Source organism: Cetorhinus maximus, chromosome 25, assembly GCF_964194155.1.
Source record: "Cetorhinus maximus chromosome 25, sCetMax3.hap1.1, whole genome shotgun sequence".
NCBI classification, from domain to species: domain Eukaryota; kingdom Metazoa; phylum Chordata; class Chondrichthyes; order Lamniformes; family Cetorhinidae; genus Cetorhinus; species Cetorhinus maximus.
In genome coordinates, this window is record NC_135903.1 from 42,322,645 (window position 1) to 42,348,007 (window position 25,363).

Here is a 25,363-nt window from a genome sequence, read left to right on the forward strand (position 1 = left end):
CTTAGCCTAAAACTACGGCCTCTTGTTCTAGAATGTCCCACAAGGGGAAACATCCGCTCCACGTCTACTTTGTCTATCCCCTTTAGCATCTTATATACCTCAATTAGAGCTCCTCTCATCCTTCTAAACTCTAGTGAGTATAGGCCTAAACTGCTCAATCTCTCCTCATAAGACAAGCCCCGCATCTCTGGAATCAATCTAGTGAACCTCCTCTGAACCGCCTCCAGTGCAACTACATCCTTCTTCAAGTAAGGGGACCAAAACTGTGCACAGTACTCGAGGTGTGGTCTCACCAATGCCTTGTACAGTTGCAACAACACTTCCCTATTTTTACACTCTATTCCTTTAGCAATAAATGCCAAAATTCCATTTGCCTTCATTATTACTTGCTGAACCTGCATACTAGCTTTCAGCGATTCATGCACGAGGACACCCAGATCCCTCTGCACTGAAGCATTCTGAAGTTTCTCTCCTTTGTGAGCTTTGAGTCACATGGACCAGACCATGTAAGGTTGGCAGATTTCCTTCCCTAGAGGACATTAGTGAACCTGATGAGTTTTTACAACAGTTGATAGTTTCGTGGTCACAATTACTGAGACTAGCTTACAATTCCAGATTTTATTAATTAATTGAATTTAAATTCCACCAGCTGCCATGGTAGGATTTGAACCCATGTCCCCAGAGCACTAGCCTGAGCCTCTGGATTACTAATATAAAAACAAAGTGTTTGAAAAACTCAGCAGGTCTGGCTGCATCTATGGAGAGAGAAACAGTTAACGTTTTGAGTCCAGTATTACTCTTCGGAGCATAGCTCTGTGTTCTGAAGAAGAGTCATATTGGACTTGAAACGTTAACTCCGTTTCTCTCTCCACAGATGCTGCCAGACCTATTGAGTTTTTCCAACACTTTCTGTTTTTATTTCAGATCTCCAGCAGCTGCAGTATTTTGCTTTTATTCTGTGGATTACTTGTCTAGTGGAATTACCACTACATCACCATCTCCCCACTAAGAAAGGATTTATTGAATGACCCTGCATGGAGTGGAGCTTATAATTATCTGAATGTTACTTAGACTCCAGGGTTAAATTACTAGGTGATTGCTCAAACTAGGGCTGTATTCCCTGGAATTTAGAAGGTTAAAGGGTGATTTGATTCAAGTTTCCAGATATTAAGGGGGGTACAGAGAAACTTTCTGCTGGTTGGGAGTCTAGGGCTAAGGGACATAGCCTAAAAATTAGAGCCAGGCCTTTCAAGAGTGGAATTAGGAAACACTTCTACAGGTAAGGGGCTTGACCAAGTATATGCTGAGAGGCGATTTCCCCTGATTGGAGTCCAGAATTAAAGGGTCATAGTCTCAGGATAAAGGCTTGGCCATTTCAGACTCAGATGAAAAATGTCCTCACTGGGGTAATTGTGAACCTTTGGAATTCTCTGCTGCAGTGGGGACTGTAGATGCTCAATCAACGAGTATGTTCAGAGTTGAAATTGATGCATTTTTTGGACACCAAGGCAATTGAGGGACATGGAGATAGGGGCAAAGTGAAATTGGTATAGAAGATCAGACATAATGATCTTATTGAATGGCAGGGCAAACATAAGGGACCAAATGGCCTACCCCTATTTCTTACATTCTCAAGTTGGATGGAACTCGGGAGACTATCCAGAGCAACATTGGAGAACTTCAGTTTGAGCTATTGAATCAAAACTCTTTAGGGCCTCCTCCCCATGCCTGGTGTTAAGTATTTGTTTCTACCTTCAAGCTGTCACAGCCAGCTGACTCGTCTGTTCAGCATATTGCTGGGCTTATTTTGGTGCATTGGTATATGCTGTGGGCAAAATACGAGTTAAACCAATGCATTTTAAAAAGTGGTGAACTTATCAATGTACCTAAATTTATCTGAGTGTGACCAACCCCAGTGGTAACAGCGCTTCACCCTAGTATTACACATCTGAAAGACTCAGTTGTGAGCTAAGTTTGATTTGTCAATCTAAGTGTTGTGTCATATCTTGATGTGCTGCCATTTTAGATTATCATCATTTGTGCTTTGACCATAAGACATAGGAGCAGAAGCAGGTCATTCAGCCCATCGAGTCTGCCCTGCCATTCAGTGAGACCATGGCTGATCTGACAATCCTCAACTTCACTTTCCTGCCTTTTCCCCATAACCCTTACTGATTAAAATTCTGTCTATCCCTGTCTTGAATATACTTATCAACCTTGCTTCTACAGCCTTCTGCAGTAAAGAATTCCACAGATTCACTACCCTCTGTGGTATTCCTCCTCATCTCTGTCTTAAATGGGCAACCCCTTACTCTGAGATTATGCCCTCCGGTCCTAGACTGCCCCACAAAGGGAAACAACCTCTCAGCATCTACCCTGTCAAGCCCACTAAGAATCTTATTTGTTTCAATAAGGTCGCCCCTCATTCTTCTAAACTCCATTGAATTCAGGCCCAACCGACTCACCCTCTCCTCATAAGAAAATCCCTCCATACCCGGAATCAACCTAGTGAACCTTCTCTGGGCTGCCACCAATGCCAGCATGTCTTTCCTTGGGTAAGGGGATTAAAACTGTTCACAGTATTCTAAGTGTGGTCTAATTAGTGCCTTGTATAGTTTTAACAAGACTTCCCTATTTTTATACTCCTTTCCCATTGATATAAAGGCCAACATTCCATTTGCCCTCCCTATGTTATCTGTTGAACTTGTATGTTAGCTTTTTGTGATTCATGCACAAGGACTCCCAAATCCCTCTGTGCTGCAGCCTCCTCCAGTCCTTCCCCATTTAAATAATATTCAGCTCCTCTATTCTTTGCTTGAACACTTACTGACGAAACCAGTAGTTAAATGTAGCATTTATCATATTGAGAGCATTCAACCATTTTCTCGGTCTTGCAGTGGATACAGCTGAAATAATACCCAAATTTCAAGGAGGTGAATGTTATCAGAAATACCTCCAGCTTGTTTTTTCTGCAAGAGAATCCTGAGTGCAGAGCTCTGCTGTGAATTGCTGCTCTTGGTGCTGACTCAGGACCCCCCTGCTTTGTTTGCTGTGTCTCGTTGGGTCATATTAAGCAAGCAGCTGTGGGTAGCTCCTGATGACAAGAGACAGGCAAAGCCAGTATTCTTGGAGTGAGACTGAGGGGTGATGGACTGACTTCCAGTGTAATCTCTCACGAATAGCACTCTTGTGGTAGAGCACAACTAATTGAAGACTGGTGAGAACTGGGAAGAGGGGATGTGGCTGAATTGGGAAGCAAAGCTTGGATGCTCTCGTTTGACCTAGTGCTCATGCCAATTGTTTCAGGTCTTAATCCATGAGCCGGTGACACTAAAAGTAGTGACTGCTGTGGACTTCCTTTTGAGTATGAGTTTAATCCTACATTCCTCAACCTCCATTTTGAGCCAAACAATTGCTGTAACTAACACCACCAGTCTTTACACAGATTGTTTTTTAGCATGTGGAATGCACAATACATTTACAAATATAATATGAATTCATATTTCACCTTGTTGCATTAAACCAACTTCAGAAGTGAGTTATCAGAAGTCATAAGCCCTGTGCCCCACAGGTTTTCCTGATGTGCCCTCTACCAACTTAGCATGTTCATAGAATCTTACAGCACGGAAAGAGCCCATTCGGTTTATCATGCTAGGGCTGGCTCTTTAAAAGCGCTATTAAACTTTGTCTCATTCCCCTGCTCTTTCCTTGTGGTCCTGTAAATTTTTCCTTTTCAAATTATGTATCCAGTCCCCCCTTGAAAGCTATTATTGAATCTGCTTGCTCCCTCCTTTCAGGCAGTGCAATCCAAATCACATCTCAATGCTTAAAATGTTTTCTCTTCCTTTCCACAAAGGTTCCTTTGCTAATTATCTTAAATTTTTGTCGTCTGGTTACCAACCCTTTTGGAAGTGGGAACAATTTCTCCTTATTTACTTTATCAAAACCATTCATGATTTGAACACCTCAATTAAATCACCACTTAACCTTTTCCACCAAACAGCAACCCCAGTTTGCCTCCACATAAGTAAAGCTCTCATCAGCCCTCTGAGAATCAGTTGTTAATGTTAGTAAATTTGCTAAAGTTTAATGAAGATGGGAGCATTTGTCGAGGTACATTTCTAATTATTTGGTTGGTTCCTTTGAACGTTTGTTTGTGGCTTTTAATTTCTTCCTTGGTGTGAGTTTTTTTGGGAGGCAGGCCAATGGAATTATAAGGCGTGACCGAGTCTAGAATCTTGAATGGTTGGACACCGAGGGTGGGGTGTGCAGAAGATCAGAATCTGGAGGTTGTGCAGGCCTATCAGCATGTGAAAGAATTTGAAGGCCAGGATTTTCAATTTCATATGTTGGGGCGCCCTGAGCAAAGCTGGTTCCCAACTCAAATGAGCATATACAGTACTGATTTTGTGAGGTAGCGATGAAGTGATGTTGTTCACCGCTGGTCTCGAAGAAATATGCCCCTCGAAGATCTATTGTAGATTTCACTTTTTCCAGCATTAATATTGTTCTGGAGGCATAAACTTAAAATTAGAGCTAGGCTGTTGGGGGGCAATGTCAGGAAGCACTCCCTCACATAAGAAGTGAAAATCTGATGATTTCTGCCCCCCCCCCCCCCCGAGAAAAACTGATGTGGTTGAAGGTCAATTGAAAATATTAAACTAAGATTGATGGACTTTTGTTAGGCAAGGGTATTAAGGGATATGGAACTGAGATGGGCAAATGGAGTTAAGATGCAGATCATTCATGACCTAATTGAAAGGCTAGGGGCTGAAAGATCTGATGCATTCATTTCAGAGCCCACTGCATTCTGTACACTTGTTTCTTGTGTTCTGAACCTTTGTTTTCTTTCAGGCTAAAGCATCATGCGGTTCTACCTCCTGTTTCCCCTCCTGCTGAGCTGCGGGCTCGCTGTCGGCAAGTTCGATGACTTTGAGGACACTGACGACATTGCCGAGTATGACGACAATGACTTTGCGGAGTTTGAAGACACGAGTGAGGATGTACCCCAGGAGACACTCCAGAAGGTCACCACTGTGCAGGACGATGAGGAAGAGGCAACTGTAGAAGTGGAAGATCAGGATGAAAACCAGGAAGATTTTGAAGATGCAGATGCAGCAGGAGTAAGTGAGGCACCACAGCGCTGCTCACAAGTGCTTACATCTCTGACTCAGATACAGAAAAATCGAACTGAGACTCTGAGGGGCAACGTCAGGAACCACTCCCTCACATAAGGAGTGGATAACTGATGGTTTCTGCCTCCCCAGAAAAACAGATGTGGTTGAAGGTGAATTAAAAATATCAAACTAAGTTTGATGGGCTTTTGGTAGGCAAGGGTATTAGGGGACATGGAACCAAGGTGGGCAAATAGAGTTAAGATACAGATCATTCATGACCTAATTGAAAGGCTAGGGGCTGAATGACCTGATGCATTCATTTAAGAGCCCACTGCATTCTGTGCCTTACTCCCCTGCACAGTCCACTGTGATAGGGAAGGCCATGGGCAAGATCATAGAATGTTCCAGAACAGAAACTTGCCTTTCTGTCCATCAGGTTAGCCCCAGTGTTTTCCTACAAATCAGTCAGTTGGCCTAATCCCACACCCCCCATCTCCCTATGTCCTTTATCATTCCTCTTTTTCAAACAGCCATCTAATTCGCTTTTAAAACAGTTCATGAACTCTTTCAACAATGGCTTGGACAGGGAATTCTGAATTTTCGCCAACCTGCCCAAAGAAATTGTTTCTAACCTTTTTAATTCTCATTCTTAGACTGGTGCCCTCTTGTTACCGGCTTGTGTTGGAATGAAAACAACCTACCATTATTCACTATCAAAATCCTTTATAATCTTGAGCATCTTGATCTCTAGCTTAAAAGTCCTAACTTCAGTCTTTAGCATAATCACAGTATTGCAACCAGTCCCTTGCTGGCCTTCAGCTTAATGCAAAGGGGGAATTCTTGCTGGACCTCTTCTCTATTTAAATCCTGATGCTCTAGTGCTCTGACATTGCCCCTGATTAATACAATTCCCTCCTCCCATTCCTCCCCACCTATTTTCTCCTGGAGATTTCATTTCCAGTTCCGGCCAGGCTGTAGCTACATTTCAATAATCGCTTTATGTTCTGAATTTCTATTTTGGTCAATAAGCTCTACTTCCCAAATTTTGTTCCTTATCCTCTGTGTACACGTACGTAGATATTTTACTTGGATAGTTTTCCCACTCATTGCTGAAACAGATCATTTTTTAATACATTATCCTGTTTGAACTCTTCTTGACTTTTCCACCTGCCAATTCTGTATGCACCCAGTACTTGTTTTCCCATGCAAGCTACTGTGTGAATTGCTCATTCACAATATTAATGCTGCCATCGTAACAAAAATGCTTCTTCAAATTGAGTTGTCCACCCTGCAGATAGGGACAGAACTCGGCCATTCGACCACTTGGGCCTGCTCTGCCATTAGGTTAAGGCTAATCTTTATCTCAGCTCCATTTACCTGCCTTTGCTTCACATTTCTCAATACTCCTACCGAATAAAAATCTATCAGTCTCGGCCTTCAGAGCTCCACTTGACCCCCAGCACTGACAGCTTTGAGGGCTTTTTGGGTTGGAGAAGCAGTGCAGTGGTTATTTATTTATTTTTTTGGTGAGTTTTAGATGTGGTTGATGTGTGCATTTGTGTCTTTGTGCCTGATTTGTACTGTCCCTCATCAATCGGTGGTGGAGTGAGAGCGTTACTCTGCATCTAACCTGTGATGTACCTAACTTCGGGGTGCTTGATCAGACAGTTAGAGAGATGTGGCGTAGTGATAATGTCACTGGACTAGTAATCCAAAGGCCCAGGCTAATGCTGTGAGGGTGTGGGTTTAAATCCCACCATGGCAGCTGGTGGAATTTAAAATCAATTAATTAAATATGGAATCGAAAGCTAGTCTTAGTAATGGTGCCGTGAAACTCATCGATTGCCGTGAAACTCATCGATTGCCGTTAAAAACCCATCTGGTTCACTAATGTCCTTTAGGGAAGGAAATCTTCCATTCTTACCTGGTCTGGCCTACATGTGACTCCAGACCCACAACAATATAGTTGACTCTTAACTGCCCTCTGAAATGGCCTAACAAGCCACTCAGCTCCAGGGCAATTAGGGATGAACAACAAATTCTGTCCTTGACAGTGACACCCACATTCCATTCAAGAATTTAAAAAGTTCAGGAGAAATGTGGGCTCCATTAAGCCAGTTTTTCTTTGTAGCAGCAACACCAAGCAGAGTAAGTGTGAAGGGTTTCACTCAGCACAGTGCAGTCAGTCTGCATACAAAGTCAGCATCTTTTCACTTGAAGAGAAATGTTTCTAGGGATGGCCCCTATTGGCTCAGCATTGTATGCGGCTGAACCAGACCAAGAAAAGAGCCGGGGTCGTTCCTTGGCCTTTACTGGCCTCATTGGCTGCAGTGGTGGGGACATTTTCGCAGCTGGCCCCTGCATACCTATACTGAGAAGAGGGTAAAATCAACACGATATCCATTCCACATCACTATCCTGTGACCCCTTCTGTGTGTGGTTGTCAGGTGAGAAATGAGTTGGACTTGGCTGTGGTACTGCTCTCTTAAATCTCCATTCCTTTATTCCCCTCAAAAGGAACAGAGTTTAATAGCTTCTTGGCACAAGCATGCAGAGTGAACATTTAGTATGATTCCATTGATGCTAAACACCAACGTGTGGGGATGAACTCAACACTGAGGTAAAAAGAAAAATTGTGAAATTACTTATGACTAAAGGGCTTAGATTAGTCCTTTTCACCATCTCACTACAGGTACATAAGTATTCCACCAAATAAGTTGTCTGCTTGGAGTATTGTGGTATAGAAAGACATTGTTATGAATCATTGTTTATTCACGCAGCAGCATACCCTCCCAGCCAGTGGCAGAAACAACATTGGAAAAAGACCGGTTTTGAGAGGCTCACTGTGTGTTGTTGCAAAGTGTTTCTCATTCTGTCCCCTTCCTTGAATAGTTAGTGAGGCTGTCTGTTTAACTGGATGTTTGAAAGTACGGTTATGTTTGGCCTTTGTAGTTGCAGCAAGTCGCTATCAGGAAAGACTGAACAGACTAGGACTTTACTCTCTAGAAAAGAGATGCCTGCTGGGTGACCCGAGAGGCCATTAAAATCCTGGCCAGGTTGGGTAGGGTCGACGTAGAGAAGATGTTTCCACTTGTTGGTGAGTCCAAAACTAGGAGCCATAAATATATAATAGTCACCAATAAGCTCAGTAGAGAATTCAGGAGAAATTTCTTTACCCAGAGAATGGTTAGAATCTAGAACTTGCACCAAATGGAGTGATTAAGGCGAATAGCATAGATGTATTTAAGGAGAAGTTCGGTAAAAGAGGCAGAAAGATCATAAGTATGAGCAGGAGTAGGCCGTTTGGCCCATCAAGCCTGCTCTGTCATTCAATAAGATCATGGCTAATCTGATTGTGGCCTTAACTCCAGTGTCCTGCCTGTTCCTGTAACCCTTGAACCACTTGTGGATCAAAAATCTATCTAACTCAGCCTTGAATATTTTCAGCGACCCAACCTCCACTGTTCTCTGGTGTCAAGAATTCCAAAAACAACTTTTTGAGGAATGTAAGAATATGTTGATGAGTTGGGAGGAGGCTTATCTGGAGCATAAACACTGGCATGGACCAGATGGGCCGAATGTCCTGTTTCTGTGTTGTAAACTCTATGCAAGTTCCCCATCCTTCAGCCAAACATTGTGTGGGGGTCTTACACACAGTGCTGTACGGTAAGGGTGGCCACAGATCCTCAATCTTTGAACTTGGAGAGTAGGGTTGATGCACATCACAGTTATAAGACCATAAGACATAGGAGCAGAAATTAGGCCATTCGGCCCATCGAGTCTGCTCTGCCATTCAATCATGGCTGATAAGTTTCTCAACCCCATTCTCCCGCCTTCTCCCTGTAACCTTTGATCCCCTTACCAATCAAGAACCTATCTGTCTCGGTCTTAAATACACTCAATGACCTGGCCTCCACAGCATTCTGTGGCAATGAATTCCATAGATTCACCACTCTCTGGCTAAAGAAGTTTCTCCTCATCTCTGTTCTAAAAGGTTTTCCCTTTATTCTGAGGCTGTGCCCTCGGGTCCTAGTCTCTCCTACTAATGGAAACATCTTCCCCACGTCCACTCTATCCAGGCCTTTCAGTATTCTGTAAGTTTCAATCAGATCCCCCCTCATCCTTCTAAACTCCATCGAGTATAGACCCAGAGTCCTCAAACGTTCCTCATTTGTTAAGCCTTTCATTCCTGGGATCGTTCTCGTGAACCTCCTCTGGACCCTCTCCAGGGCCAGCACATCCTTCCTGAGATACGGGGCCCAAAATTGCTCACAATATTCTAAATGTGGTCTGACCAGAACCTTATAAAGCCTCAGCAGCACATCCCTGCTTTTATATTCTAGTCCTCTCGAAATAAATGCCAACATTGCATTTGCCTTCCTAACTACCGACTCAACCTGCAAGTTAACCTTAAGGGAATCCTGGACTATGACTCCCAAGTCCCTTTGCACTCCAGATTTCTGAATTCTCTCCCCATTTAGAAAATAGTCTATGCCTCTATTCTTCCTACCAAAGTGCATGACCTCACTTCCCCACGTATTCCATCTGCCACTTCTTTGCCCATTCTCCTAACCTGTCTAAATCCTTCTGCAGCCTCCCTGCCTCCTCAATACTACCTGTCCCTCCACCTATCTTTGTATCATCTGCAAACTTAGCCAGTATGCCCTCAGTTCCTTCATCTAGATCATTAATGTATAAAGTGAAAAGTTGTGGTCCCAACACTGACCCCTGCGGAACTCCACTAGTCACCGGTCGCCATCCTGAGAAGGACACCCTTATCCCCACTCTCTGCCTCCTGCCAGACAGCCAATCTTCTATCCATGCTAGTACCTTGCCTCTAACACCATGGGCTCTTATCTTATTGGGCAGCCTCCTGTGCGGCACCTTGTCAAAGGCCTTCTGGAAGTCCAAGTAGATAACATCCATTGGCTCTCCTTTGTCTAACCTGCTCGTTACCTCCTCAGAATTCTAACAGATTTGTCAGGCATGACCTCCCCTTGATGAAACCATGCTGACTTTGCCCCATGCAATTCCAAATATTCTGAAATCTCATCCTTAATAATGGACTCTAAAACCTTACCAACGACCGAGGTCAGGCTAATCGGCCTGTAATTTCCCGTCTTTTGCCTCACTTCCTTCTTAAACAGGGGGGTTACATTAGCGATTTTCCTGTCCTCTGGGACCCTCCCTGACTCAAGTGATTCCTGAAAGATCACCACTAACGCCTCCACTATCTCTTCAGCTATCTCCTTCTGGGGTGTAATCCATCTGGTCCAGGTGATTTATCCACCTTCAGACCTTTCAGTTTTCCTAGCACCTTCTCCTTGGTAATGGCCACCATACTCACCTCTGCCCCCCGACTCTCTTGAACTTTGGGGATGTTACTCGTGTCTTCCACCGTGAAGACTGACACAAAGTACCTATTCAGTTCCCTGCCATTTCTTTGTTCCTCATTATTACTTCTCCAGCGTCATTTTCCAGCAGCCCAATGTCCACTTTTGCCTCTCATACCCTTTATATATCTAAAAAAAACTCTTGCAATCTTCTTTTATATTACTGGCCTCATATTTAATCTTCTCCCTCCTTATTTCTTTTTTAGTTGTCCTCTGTCTTTGTAGGCTTCCCAATCCCCTGGTTTCCCACTGCTCTTTGCCGCATTGTATGCTTTCTCTTTAGCTTTTATGCTGTCCCTGACTTCCCTTGTCAGCCATGGTTGCCTCATCCTCCCTTTAGTATGCTTCTTCTTCCTAGGGATGAGTTTTTGCTGTGCCTCCCAAATTACTCCCAGAAACTCCTGCCATTGCTGTTCCACTGTCTTTCCTGCTAGGCTCATCTCCCAGTCAATTCTGCCCAGCTCCTCCCTCATGCCTCTGTAGTTACCTTTATTCAACTGTAATACCGTTACATCTGATTCCAGCTTTTTCTTCTCAAATTGCAGGGTAAATTCTATCATATTACGGTCACTTCCTCCTAAGGGTTCCTTCACCTTAAGCTCCCTTATCAAATCTGCCCCATTACACATCACTAAATCTAGAATTGCCTGTTCCCTAGTGGGCTCCCCCACAAGCTACTCCAAAAAGCCATCTCGTAGACATTCCACAAATTCCTTTTCTTTGGATCCGCTGCCAACTTGATTTCCCCAGTCTACCTGCATATTGAAATCCCCCATGATCTCTGTAACCTTGCTTTTCTTACACACCTTTTCTATCTCCTGGTGTATCTTGTGCCCCACATCCTGACTATTGTTCGGAGGCCTGTACATAACTCTCATTGTGGTTTTTTTACCTTTGCGGCTCCCCAACTCTACCCACACAGATTCTACATCATCTGACCCTATGTCATTTCTTGCTATCGATTTAATTTCATTTCTTACTAACAAAGCAACCCCACCCCCTCTGCCAACCTGCCTATCTTTTCGATAGGATGTATATCCTTGGATATTTAGCTCCTAGTCCTGATCCCCCTGCAGCCATGTCTCCGTGATGCCCACCACATCATACCTGCCAATTTCAATCTGCGCCACAAGCTCATTTACCTTATTTCGTATACTGTGTGCATTCAGATACAACACCTTCAGTCCTGTATTTCCCGTCCCCCTTCTCATTGTCGTCCCTTTATCTGATGTGCTTGAAATTAGATTCCTAGCCCTTTTCAAACACTCTGTCCTATTTTGTGTTCTGGAGAATTTAATAGCCTCCCCTGGGCTCTTCTTTCTTTTCAGTTTTTTCATAATTTTCCATGAAGTTGAATCCACCCCCCCACAAGCTAACCTGCTGCTTTGTTTCCCATTAGTCATACTTCTTGGAGTTTTACCCTTCCCTCCATCCCCCCAACTTTCTAGTTTAAACTTCTGTTGACCACCCTATTTACCCTTTTCGCTAGAACATTGGTCCCAGATCAGTTCAGGTGGAGACCGTCCCAATGGTACAGATCCCTCCTGTTCCAATACTGATGCCAGTGCCCCACGAAATGGAACCCCTCTTTCCCGCACCACTCCTTTAGCCACGTGTTTACTTCCCTTATTCTTGCGTCCCTATGCCAATTTGCACATGGCTCGGGTGGTAATCTGGAGATTATAACCCTTGAGGACCTGTTCTTTAATTTAGTTCCTAGTTCCTGATAATCCCCAAACAGGTCCTCTTTCCTAGTCTTACCTATGTTATTTGTCCCGACATGGACCACAACAACTGGATCCTCCCCCTCCCTCTCCAATATCCTTTCAAGCCGGTCAGAGATGTCACTCACCTTGGCACCAGGCCGGCAACATACCATGCAGGACTCTTGATCCTGCTTACAAAGGATGCTATCAATTCCCCTAATTATAGAATCCCCTACAACTACCACTTGTCTTTTTGCTCCCCCCTCTTGAATGGCCTCCTGTGCCACAGTGCCATGGTCAGCTGGCCCATCCTCCCTACAGCCCTCTTCCTCATCCACACAGGGAGCAAGTACCTCGTACCTGTTGGACAAGGTCCAGAGCTGAGGCTCCTCTGTTCCTGAACACACGATCCCTCTTCCTGCCTCACTTGCAGTCACACCCTGCTGACCCTGACCACTGTCTGAATTTGAGGTACTTAATCTACCGGGCGTGACCGCCTCCTGAAACAAAGCGTCCAGGTAACTCTCCCCCTCCCGGAGCTCGGACACCAGCTCATCAATTCTGAGCCGGAGTTCCTCCAGCAACGGTACAGATCCCTCCTGTTCCAATACTGATGCCAGTGCCCCACGAAATGGAACCCCTCTTTCCCGCACCACTCCTTTAGCCACATGTATTCTGTGATTCAGTATGTTTCACCGCATAAAGAAAGGGAGACTAGTTTTTATATTGCAACATTCATCAACTCAGGCTGTCGTAAAGTGTTTTACAGCCAAATACCTCTTGCAGTTTAGGAAATGTGGCAGGCAGTTTGTGCACAGCAAAGCCCCATGAATAGCAAAGTGATAAATAATCAGAATCTGTTATAGGTGTTGGCTGAGGGATAACTTTTGGCTCGGACATGGGAGAAATAATGCCATGGAATCTTTGGCATCCACTTAAGATTGGCAGGTGGGACTTCAGTTTGATGTCTCATCTGAGAGACAGCACTCCCTCAGTAATGCACTGAAATGCCAGCCTGGAATGTGCTCAGGTCTCTGGAACTCGAGTGGAACCCACAAATTTCTGATTCCACGGTGAGATTTCTACCACAGAACCACGGTCTCATGAGATCAGTCTTTAAGTTGAGGGCAAAAATTTGCCACTTTAAATCTGTTAAACTGTGCTTGTTGGGTTCAGTTTGCCGATCTTTATCATGCAGGGTTTGTTACTGATGCTGTCTGTGTTTTTTTACTCAACAGGAAGGAGACGCAGAAGGAGAGCCATTTGACGATGAAGAATTTGAAGGTTATGAGGAGGTAGACAGACCTTCCAGCAGAAGCAAAGGTCCAATTAAAATTGTTAATGTGAGCACCCAGCAGCAAAAACACCACATTTTATTGTTATTTCTCCTGCAGGTAACTTCAGTGAAGCCCCTGGTGGCTTTGTAGGGGTAATTGAAGCCCCATGAAGAGCTGAGCTATTGTGCCCCCAATCTGCGTTCTTAGCTGATCTCAGCTGGGACGATAGTCAGATGGTATCGTTGACATGGGAAAGACAAAATAGGCCAGGATGTCACCTGTTCCACTACCTCATGGATCATCATAAAAATCCCAGATAGATTCAGGCTCGAGTTGAGTTGAAGAAGTCATACAGACTTCGAACGTTACCTCTGTTTCTCTCTCCACAGATGCTGCCAGACCTGCTGAGTTTTTCCAGCATTTTGTTTTTATTTGAGTTGTACATTACCTGGCAATGTTTCTTTTACCTGAAGGTCTTTGTGTTTCGAGAGCGGGGCCGAGGCCCCGAGAAATCAGAGGGGTAGACGCAGGGCCGAGGGCCAGAGAAACCAGAGGGGCAGGCGCAGGGCCGAGGGCCAGAGAAACCAGAGGGGCAGGCGCAGGGCCGAGGGCCAGAGAAATCAGAGGGGCAGGTGCAGAGCCGAGGGCCAGAGAAATCAGAGGGGTAGACGCAGGGCCGAGAGAGCAGAGAAATCAGAGGGGCAGGTGCAGGGCTGAGAGAGCAGAGTGGCAGCAAAATTCAGGAGAGAAGAATAGGTTAATCAAAATGTTGGCAGCAAACTTACATTCTAGAAAGGTGGTGAGAAGTGGGTTGGGGAAGGGAATGGGGAGGACCGGGTCTCAGTTTTTAGATCCTGGAAAACAATGATAAGTGAATGAAAAAGTGTGAGGCGTCTTGTTCAGAATAGTTTAGGAGCAATGACTCCAATGTACAGAGGAACACTAAAGATCCCCAGTGTGTGGAATTAGTTGGGTTGGTGGTGAACCTGGGGAGACCCTGCTATGTTGTTGTTATTGGGTTCAGTTTATTACCTTCCATGCCAGTTCACACTGATAACTGCTGTCCTTCTAACCCCGGTTAGGTCCCCCATCATCTGCAGAACAGCTGGGAGAGCTACTACATGGAGATTCTGATGGTGACAGGCCTGCTGGCGTACATCATGAACTACATCATAGGCAAAAACAAAAACAGCAGGCTGGCTACTGCTTGGTTCAATTCTCACAAGGAACTGCTGGAGTCTAACTTTTCCCTGGTTGGTGAGTGCCTGAATTACAAACTCTTTGCTCTGGGTTTTGTTCACTTATTGGTGTCCTGAGTCAGTGTATGTTTTTTCTGCCCCTGTTAATATGCCCAGCGACTGCCACTGCCACTGTTTCCTGGTGGCGTTAGGGTTACAGTGACTGTGTTCTGCGGCCTGAGCGCACCAGGGCCCTGCGTTCCGGTGGGGTTGTCAACTGAACCAAGTTGACCTCTTGATGGCGAACTATCTTCCCTGGTCCTTCCAGCCCTGCCACCAAATGGGGCTCCCAGTGGTTTTCACAGCAGACAATAGCTTAGCCCTACACAGACTGCAGCATTCTGAACCCTGGATCAGTACTGCAAAAGGTGGATTATTCCATCAATGGATGGACTTGAGATAGGCAGTCAGTTTGATTGGTTAAAGTGATGCCAGGCCAGTGTTTGATTGGTTTCCCATTAACAACCCCCTCTGCTGGAGCAGATTGGTAACTGGGTTTTTTTATTGGCTGATGTCGCAACTGATGTAATTTCATTGTTTGCAGGGGATGATGGCATCAATAAAGAACCCATCAGCACAGGAAAACTAACCCAGGAAAATGAACATATCTACAACCTGTGGTGCTCAGGGCGTGTGTGCTGTGAAGGAATGCTAATTCAGCTAAAGGTTTGGGAACCTACTTGAATCCAGCCTTGGAGGCCTAGAGATCAGGAATTTAAGCTGCCTGTGAACAAAGTAAATGTATCATTCTCTGGGTTTTTGCAATCACAAGCTAAGTGTTGCCTTGTTCTGCTTGACTTCAAATTTAAGCGATACTAAATGACATCAAGGAAGCCCTGTGGCCTATTTGGTAGAGTCCCTGCCTCTGAGCCAGAAGCTCAGGGTTCATGTCCAACTCAGGCGACCTCCATTTTATTTTTCACCCTGTTCCTGGAGCTGGTGGGGCCGAACCTCAGGTGACCTCACCGTGAATTTGAGCAGAGCTGAGCTGGGCCCTGTTGCCCCTTATGGAGGGAAGGGCAGAGCAGGGCCACAGGACAACACTCAAGGGGGTGGGGAGAAAGAATGGAAATGTTGTCTCTCTCACACAGAGAGGCTGGACAGGAATACATCAGGATCACCCCTGAGAGATGGGCATCAGGTCTAGGACACTCCACGGCGCTACATCGGGTCCGCGGGCAGGCATCGAGTTCTTGTGCATGGGGGAAACATCAAGGGCAAGTTGTCTCGCTGAATCAGTGCTGAAGGTGGTTCGAGAAGGTAAAGCGATAAACTAGCCTTCTCATCTGCAGCTTAATTATAGTGATGCAGATTTGTGCTGTTTGGAATAACAGCGAGATAAACTTCCATTCGTCTGTTTTGATGAAGGGTCATACGGACTCTAAATGTTAACTCTGTTTCTCTCTCCGCAGATGTTGATAGACCTGCTGAGTTTTTCCAGCATTTTCTATTTTTGTTTTAAATTTCCAGCATCTGCAGTATTTTGCTTATATTCCATTCCTCTGAGCCTGTTTCCTTTTCTCCTTTACTTCCCAAAACTTGTGCTTCGCACCCCCCCCCACCCCCAAGCAAGAGAAAATCTGAAATGTGGCCCTCTGAGTGAAAAGGCTGGACAAGCCTGTACTAGGTGGTAGAGGTTGCGGGTTTGGAAGGTGCTGTCAAAGGAGCCTTGGCGAGTTGCTGCAGTGCATCTTGTAAATGGTACACACTGTTGCTACTGTGCCTTGGTGCTGGGATGGAGTGAATGTGATGGTGGCGGGTTGTTTTGTCTTGGATGGTGTCGAACTTCTTGAGTGTTTTTGGAGCTGCACTCTTGAGGCCGCATGCTGCTGTAAACGTGTGATATTTGCTTCTTTTCTAGTTCTTGAAACGGCAGGATCTATTGAATGTACTTGCAAGGATGATGAGGCCTGCCAGTGATCAAGTGGTATGTATAAACTTTAATAAACTCTGCTAATGATTATATCTCTTTGGCTGGCTAGTGTCACATTGAAATGGACTATTTTCATATCGCTCTTAATTTCACACTGTCATGGTGTCCTGGCAAAATGGGCATTGAAAGCAGACCCCAAATGCCCCAGTGGATGCAGCTATTCCCAGTGTAGCTGTTATGCCCAGAGTCCAGGTTTGATTCTCGGTCTGTGTCGATTTAGCTGATCTCAGCTGTTGGAGTGTTTCAGGTGCTGAATATTGGTGTCTAGGCATGAAGGTGAAATGTTTTGAAAAGCTATTTAGTGTCACAAGGAGTTAATCTGGCCTAAAATCAATCATCTCTTTCTCATTCTCTCTTTTAAGGAGTCAGCCATTTATGACTGAGATGAGAAATTTCTTCACCTCATAGGGTTGTGAACCTCTCTCTACCCCAGAGAGCTGTGGATTCTCAGTCATTGAATATAGTCCAAGACAGAGGTTCAATAGATTTTTCGATACTAAAAAAATTAATGAATACGGGGATAGTGTAGGATAATGGAGTTAAGTTAAAGATCAGCCAAGATCTTGTTGAATGCTGGAGCAAGTGCGAAGGGATAAATTGCCCATTCCAACTCTCTTTCCACCAAAGAGCTGGTACAATGGGTCAAATGACCTTAAGCAGTATCATTCTATGATTCTTCCACAGAAACCTACAGTTTCTTCCCCCAGCTCATTGAAGAGACTTAATTGCCCCTCTCATCCCCACTATTCCAACCAGGAAAGACAGTATGGTGATCACTCATTGTGTGATGTGTTTCCTTACACCAACAGTGAAATCACCTTTCCTGGTTTTGAACTGCTATCATTGAGATAGTGACTCAGGATTAACTGTCTCCATTCAGCTTCATATCTTGTATATCTGGGTAACCCCTTCAACTCCCTTGCTTTTGAAGTGGAAGAATTGCCATTTCCCTAACCTTTCCTTTCAACCCAGATCCCTCTGATGTTTGAGATCAGCTCCATGTCTGCTCTCTGTTTTCAAGGTTTCAGCTTTGTCCTTGTGCCTAGGTAGTGAGAATCTGAACTTGGTGTTCAAGATGCAGCTTAACCAAGTCACTGCACAGCTATAGCATGGGAACCTTAATTTTTATACCCTACTAATTTGGCAGCATAGCTCTGCATTCTGTTGGCCTTTTTGCTGTTCTGCAATGATTTGGACATGGTCTTGAACCTGCTGTTACTCTTGGATCTCCCCCTCTCTCGGCCTTTCTCCCAGCTAGTTCAACACCATCATGGAGGTCAGGCAGTATCTGTGGCGAAATGGAAATCAGTCAGTTGATGCTTCAGATCTTAACAGCCTTTCTGATATTTCAAAGCTGCCTGACCACATGAGCATTTCCAGCTTTTTATAGATTCCCCAGCTTCTTCTGTACTTTGCTTTTTGTTCATGCCCCATTTTTGACTTATAGGTACAAGTATTTTAACCCAGGCTCTTCTATTCGAGGGTGTTTTAACCTTTATTTAACAATATCTGTCATTACTTGTAGTCTGTGAGCTCCTCTGCTGTTTGTAAATATCTTCTGTTCCTGGGTGGTTACCCTCTGGCCACGTGTGCGTGTGTGACTTTCTCTGTCTCTGCCCCTTTCTGCCTGTCTGTCTGCCTGTCTCTCTCTCTCTCTCTCTCTCTGCCTGTCACACCCCTTCAGTTTGCTGCACAAGTGCTTGTATTTTAAGGAAGGGATGGAAATGAGAGTTTGTTGTGATTCCTTCTCCAGCAAATCAAAGTGACAATGAATGAGGAAGACATGGACACCTATGTGTTTGCAATCGGGTCACGGAAGGCCATGGTTCGGATGCAGAAGGAGATGCAGGACTTGGTATGTAATGAGAGACTGTGGTCAGCGGCTGTTATTCTTCAGTAGTATCTTGTACAGTATGCGTGAGCCCATGGGGTTTAGCTAATGATGTATGTCAATGTCATGTGAAGTGTTCAACCCTATGTTATTTGCACCGATTTGTATATTTCAGAAACTACATTTCATAATTTTAACTGATACAAAATTGCTGACTTGTTTGCTTTCAAGCCAGAGAGACCAACAGATTTTTCGTTGGGTAAAGTTTTTGAAATATGGAGCAAAGGCAGAAAAGTGGAAGTGAGGTGTAGATCAGCTATGATCGAATTGAATTGCAGAGGGGGGGCCTGAGAGGGCTGAATAGCCTACTGTACCTAATGTTACACTCCTGTAAGACAGTAACAGATCGTTGAGTATCTAAGTATTTTCCTGTGGAGGAGAGGATGGAAACCATTGTGGTGACTGACCTTCAATTATTACTAAAAGCACAGACTGCAAATGGATAAATGTAGAGACTATGCACTTGTGTTTGGCAGCTAAAAAAGTATCCCAGAGCTTTCTGAACTACTGCAGGAAATCAAAAACTGAATTTAATCCAGGCCTTTTACACTGAGACTTCAGTAATGGCAGCGACAGTGGCTGGTGGGAGCACATTCCTGATTGCCATGTGTTTAATATCCATTGTGACTGATAGCTTACTGTTAGAATAATTGTTGGTCCTCTAACCTTTATCTGGGGAATTGTGATTGCTGTTAGTCAAGGAGCTATAAACTCTCCGCTTTCTTTTCTAGAGTGAGTTCTGCAGCGATAAGCCCAAGTCAGGGATAAAGTTTGGGCTTCCTGATTCACTGTCTATCCTGTCTGAGATGGCCGAGGTCACAGAGGGTATCCTGGACAACAGGGTGAGTGTGTTGAATTAGGTAATGAGTACAACTTGTAAAAGTTAACGGAATTTGTCACTAAATTTGGTGTGAATTCAACAAAGCTTCTCTGCTATGGCCTCAGATCTCAGCTAAGCTGGCAGTAAAGGTATACAATTGGCTCAGCACTAGGAGTTGTTAGATTTGCATATATGTGTGTGTGCTAGTGATGATGAGTTAAACTCTTTCCACTTTGTATAACTAGTATCCTGATCAAACATACCCAGAAATAAGAACAGGTCTTGAAGTGTTAAGCCTCCCTTTCTCTCTCCACAGGAGCTGACCTGCTGAGCATTTCCAACATTTTCTGTTTTTATTTCAGAATTCCAACATCGGGAATATTTTGTTTTTTGTTTGAAGCACTCCCAGGACAGGGTACAGCACAGGTTAGATACAGAGTAAAGCTCCCTCTACACTGCCCCCATCAAACCCTCCCAGGGCAGTTATAGCAGGGGTTTAGATACAGAGTAAAGCTCCCTCTACATATCCCCATCAATGAGGCTCTGCCTTAAGCTACTCCACTGTGGCTCAATTCCCACAGTTCTCTCTCCGTTTTGAAAGCCCTTGCCATCTAGGAACTGGATTCTTATATAACCATTACATCCAGCACAGAGATATTTACCCCACTGAATTTATCATACTCCCCAGATTGCAATGGTGAAAGGACAGTTTCAAATACATTGTGCAACTGATACCTCTAAGTTGACTATGCTTCCTCCATCCCAGTCCATCCATGCTTATGTTTGTATGGTGATTGGTGTGTATCTGAGTCTTACCTTTGCAGCTCTGTTCAGGTGTTTGCTAAAGCCTGCCTTATTGTACACTGAAATGTTTGGAACGTTTTCTCTTTTTGTTCCCAGATGGTGCACTTCCTGTCGAATCATGCCGACAAGATTGAGTCTGTTCATTTTTCGGACCAGTTCTCTGGCGCTAAAATTATTCAAGAGTAGGTACCAATAATATCAGCATGAATAATATCTGCTGAATTTGTGATGATCAAATGTTTCTGACATCAACGGGCAACCCCAATTGCAGAAATGTTGTTTTTCAGATTCTTAAAGATCGGGGAATATTTTCTGGGTCAGAACCCTCAGGGTGGGGTAGTCGGAGTCCTGGTGGAATGTTACAGGAGCATTTGGAGCCCCTGGGGGAGGGTGCAGGGGCAGTTGGAGTCCTGATGATGGACCTCTGCCTGGGCACACATTGGGAAATAATTTTGAATGATGTCTCTATATCCCTGTGTAGATGTGCTTAATGCCTGGTCACCTCTCCCTCATAATATTCCTGGCATCATAACATCTCTGATGAGAGTTGGCTCCTCCATGCCATGGATGCTGGAACCATTCTCTGCTGCTGGTGGGTCTTTGCTGAGTAAACTGATCCACTGTGGGCAGCAGTGGGGCATTACCATTATCCTCAGAATCCCTGATCTAGGGTGGAAACAATTATTCAGGGCTCCTGTTGACACAGGGCAGTGTGCACGTGGTTATCAGATAAGCTGACAACCATGGTATTGGGTTTGTGCTGCTCGGGTGAGGACTGGATGATGCTGTTTGTTTTGTGAAATCTGTACCCAAGAGAGTTGGTGTCTTCAGCAAGTAAGCAGTCCCTTGAGGGTTTTGGTCTGGAGTGCAGCTACCTCACCGCCCCCCTCCCCCCAACTTCTAACAAAGGGTCAGAGAATAAAATCACTAATGCCCATGATGCAGAGCTTGCAGTGGCAACCACTGACAATGCCTCTTAAACGTTCCGGTTTGTGTTGGGTAGAAATGAAGGAGTGATGATTTGTTGGGGCATTAAATGAAAATGAATATTTTTATTGACCATTTATTTATTGTTTGACTGAGCGTGGAATATTTTGCAATATTTAATTTGTTGCCTGTCTGTACAATCAAGAGGAAGCTTTGTCTGTGCTCCTTTAATCCTTTACTTTCCTCCTTTTTATTTAGAGAGGGTCAGCCCCTCAAGCTGCCTGACACTAAAAAGACACTACTGTTTACATTTAATGGTAAGTTTTGATTCATGGCACGTTGGGGAGGAGTGAGCCTACGCAGAGAATGCATTTTTGGGAGGTGTGAAATGGGAGCAATTGGTGGAAAATTGAATTGATGGATGAAGGAGTTTTGGACTCCATGCTTATGAACTAGTGATTGTGAAGGGTGCAGGAAGCTCAAGTCAGTTCAATTTTGATCCATTAAGCTGTTTCTGGTTGTGCAGAGTGATTGTTCATGATCGAGGTTTGGCCTTATTGCGTGTTTATTCTATGCAGTGCCTGGAATCGGCAACACTTCTCCAAAGGACATGGAGTCCTTGCTACCGTTAATGAACATGGTCATTTACAGCATTGACAAGGCAAAGAAGTATCGTCTGAACAGAGAGGTGAGAGCACATTGCATGTGCTTTGTTTCACGGTTGGTTCACTTTGCACATTAGAGCTTCTCATTGGATAGTGCCCCAGTGAGGACTGATTGCTTTAATAATCAGCTAGCATTTTGTTAGGCTGGAGATGCCCATTTACAAGTTTCCCTCATTTGTCTCTCCATTCTTCTTCTGCTACCGTCTGATATTCTCTTGGCTCCCCTGCAACCACCCCCCCGCCCCCCCCCCCCCCACCCCCCCCACCCCCCCCACCCCACCCCACACTGACCTCACACAAGCAATGTTTACTGCAGGTTTGAGGATGTAGTGGACCATCTAGCCAGTTTTCAAGTTTGATACATGCAATCGCTTTACTCTATCGCTTTGACCTTTGAGTTTTGTCCAAAAAACATCCACTTGCTTCGAATACAACAAACATCTCCCTGCACTTGCTGTCCTAATGGCATAATGGCAGTGGGATGACTATGTAGCTCTACCAGTGTTAGTTTATTCAGCTGATGTGTGGAGGGTGTTCTCGCTATTTTCCCACCCTCCTTTCTGCCGCCCCGCCCCCCCCAACCCCAACTTTTCTTTCTATACTCCTCTTCCCTTCCACTTCCCTTTCCCTCATTCCTCAGTGCTGCATGCAAGTGACTACACAAGTAACAGTGCTGCTTTCCTTTTATTCTTCCGCCCACCCCTCCCCTGACCTCCCCAGGGTAAGGTGAAAGCTGATAAAAATCGTGCTCGTGTGGAGGAGAACTTTCTAAAGATGACACATGCGCAGCGTCAAGAAGCTGCACAAACCCGCAGGGAGGAGAAAAAGCGAGCGGAGAAAGAAAGGATCATGAATGAGGAGGACCCAGAGAAACAGCGCCGGCTTGAGGTACGAAATTACCAAGCTTCAAAATACATGAGCGGGGGTGGACAAATTTGCCCTCACAAATCCCCAAAAAGCCCTGGAATATTCAATCATGGGGTGATGTTTTATTTTACACTGTTTACTTCTGTCAATTTGATGGATTTTAAGACAATTTGCATTCACGCAACACCTCATCTCAGCATGACCAAGTGCTTCATAGCTAATGAATCTGCACAGAGCAAGGTCCCTAAATAGCATATTGGTGCTGTTGCTTGAAGAATATTGGCTACAACACAAGAGAAATCCCTGTCCTGCTTCCAGTGGTACCTTGGGACCCTTTACGTCCACTTAAAGCAGGCAAGTGGGACCTTAGTTTAATGCCCCATCCGAAGGATGGCACCTCCACCAGTGCAACACTCAGTACCATAATGAAGTATCAGCTTGAATTGTGCGCTCAAGATTGTGTGACTCAGGCAACAGTCCTATCCACTCATGAGAAAGCTGACACTCACTGTAGCTGCTAGATGTCAAGACAGACATGGGGATGAATGTGAACAAGTGACTGTGTAGCTCACCAGCTATCTGGGTTTAGGCTCCATTCCTGCTGTACACTGTGTTGAGGGACACGAAAGGAGAGGAGTTGCCTGAGGTGGCCTAGTGTGCACATCTTCCTCTGGAATATGCAGGTGACCCTGTTGCCAATCTTTGAGATGAGCAATTGGAGCCTTTAGTAACAATCCCCTTCCTCGGACTGTACCTTCACTGCAGTTCCATGCATTTATATTGCACCTTTCACAACCTCAGACCACCCCAAAGTGTTTCACACCAATTGAGTACATTTTTCAAAAGTATTATCACTTCTGTAGAAATTGTGATAGCCAATTTTTAAATGGCAAGGTCCCACATAGAGCAATGTGAGAATCACCAAATAATCTATTTTTTTGCGGTTGTGGTTGAGGGATAAATATGAACTAGGACACACCCTTCAAAATAGAGCCATTGGATCTTTTATATACCTCAAAGGGCTGATGAGACCTCAATTTATAATCTCATCTAAAAGATGGAAGCTCAGAGTGCAGCACTCCCTCAGTACTGCGCTGGAATGTCCGCCTGGATTGTGTGTTCAGGTCTTGGGATTGGAACTTGAATCCATGAACTTCTGCCTCAGAGGTGAGGGGGCCGATCACAGTTGGCATCTCTCCTCAGCCAAGGCTGGACCAGGGAGTTTTTGGTGGTGGGTGTCCCAGGCTGCCACACTGACTGATTTGCTGCAGATTTTCCTTTTTCCTCTGTCCCTCTTGCTGGGTTCAATTCTCTGTTTTTCATGGCAGGAAGCTGCTCTTCGTCGTGAGCAGAAGAAGTTGGAGAAGCGTCAGATGAAAATGAAACAGATCAAAGTGAAAGCAATGTAGGAGCAGCAAATAACCTGGAGGAGGAGGGGGAAGGCTGCTGCCCCGCAAGAGAGAAGACCCACATCAAATTGAAATGTTTGAATTTAATGGAAAATAAAACCTCAGGGCACCCAAATAATCGATAAGCAATTTATACAACGAGTTCCACACCTGCCATTTTCAAAAACCTGGCGAAATGCGATTTCCTTCCTTTTGCCCTACTACTCGCTCGATTCTGCATGAAACTCCACCATGAGCTGCACTGGGGTTGGATATCACCTTGTCCAACCCCACTCCGACCACCAGCTTCTAACAGGACTGGATTTGAACCCTTGAGAATCAAAACATGGAGTTTAAACTGATGATTTGGGCAGACGTGCAACACACCAAGCAGTAGAATGCAGTAGTGACTTACTGTGGTATTTTTGGGTGGTGGTAATAGTATCACTGATCCATAATTTTACCATATAATTTCCAGATGGTCATCAATGCAGATGTGTTAGATTTATCACAGATTTATCAATTTGTATTTACTGAATTAGATTACTGAAGGATCTAATTTTCCTGTCTGGCTGGCATCTTTGTTGAATTGAATGGGCAGCATGGGCACTCACTGCACAACCGAACAGCCTGGAGTAGCAAAAGAGCTTTGGGTTGGCTTGGTTCAGTCCTTGCTGGGGTTACATTGAAAACTGGAGGGGGCTGCGGTTTGGTTGGGGGGTGATCCCAGCAGGAAAAGAATCCTGTTAAGGGTGAGGGGCGGCCCTTAGTGCAATGCTCGACAGGTCTCAAGGTGGGTCACCTGGTTTCATCACCTGTTCCAAGCTGGCCTCAGGCAGGGCTACATTAGGAAAACTCTAATTGTTCCCGGTGCCCTGCACTTGGGAGGAAACGGTTTGAGCCACAGTTTCTGCACCTGACCATTTCCCATCACACCTTCCCTTTGCCTTTACCTCTTCCTTCCAGCCCCAAATTTACTGGAATTGCACATTTGGACATCAGGCAAAAGCAAGATTAACACACGGAGCAGTTAATCAACATTCCCTTAAAATTAGAGAGTGGGCATCATTCACACAGCTTGGGGCAACATCAGCATTAAAGCTGGGAGGAGGTTGAAAAATACTGCCCTGGCCTGTAGGTGGGAGTGTTGCTGCTGTGAAACCAATTACACCAGGCCTGTCTCCAATTAAGGATGAGAAACATTTTCCTGTGTTTAGCCAGATGTTTTGATATGTATCCATGGTTAGACTTTTCTCCAAAGCACCTGAGCAATACAGGAGGTGTTTCTGCTTTCTGAGTGGGGTGAACTCTTCCTCCTCCTCCCTCACCCCGCCCCC

The 25,363-nt window shown here is 44.8% G+C and overlaps 1 protein-coding gene across 1 annotated transcript in view; it reads left to right on the forward strand.

The window, feature by feature from the left end:
- Positions 1-25,363, forward strand: part of ccdc47 (coiled-coil domain containing 47) — a 32,867-nt gene extending 7,504 nt beyond the window's left edge. Inside the window, exons 2-13 of the mRNA XM_078529851.1 lie at positions 4,855-5,123; positions 13,455-13,559; positions 14,576-14,750; positions 15,276-15,397; positions 16,593-16,658; positions 18,418-18,519; positions 19,287-19,397; positions 20,276-20,361; positions 21,365-21,423; positions 21,685-21,794; positions 22,492-22,659; positions 23,967-25,363. Of these exons, the coding sequence (XP_078385977.1) occupies positions 4,866-5,123; positions 13,455-13,559; positions 14,576-14,750; positions 15,276-15,397; positions 16,593-16,658; positions 18,418-18,519; positions 19,287-19,397; positions 20,276-20,361; positions 21,365-21,423; positions 21,685-21,794; positions 22,492-22,659; positions 23,967-24,047 (1,443 nt within the window). The 5' untranslated portion in view covers positions 4,855-4,865 and the 3' untranslated portion in view covers positions 24,048-25,363. The remainder of the gene's footprint in view (positions 1-4,854; positions 5,124-13,454; positions 13,560-14,575; positions 14,751-15,275; positions 15,398-16,592; positions 16,659-18,417; positions 18,520-19,286; positions 19,398-20,275; positions 20,362-21,364; positions 21,424-21,684; positions 21,795-22,491; positions 22,660-23,966) is intronic.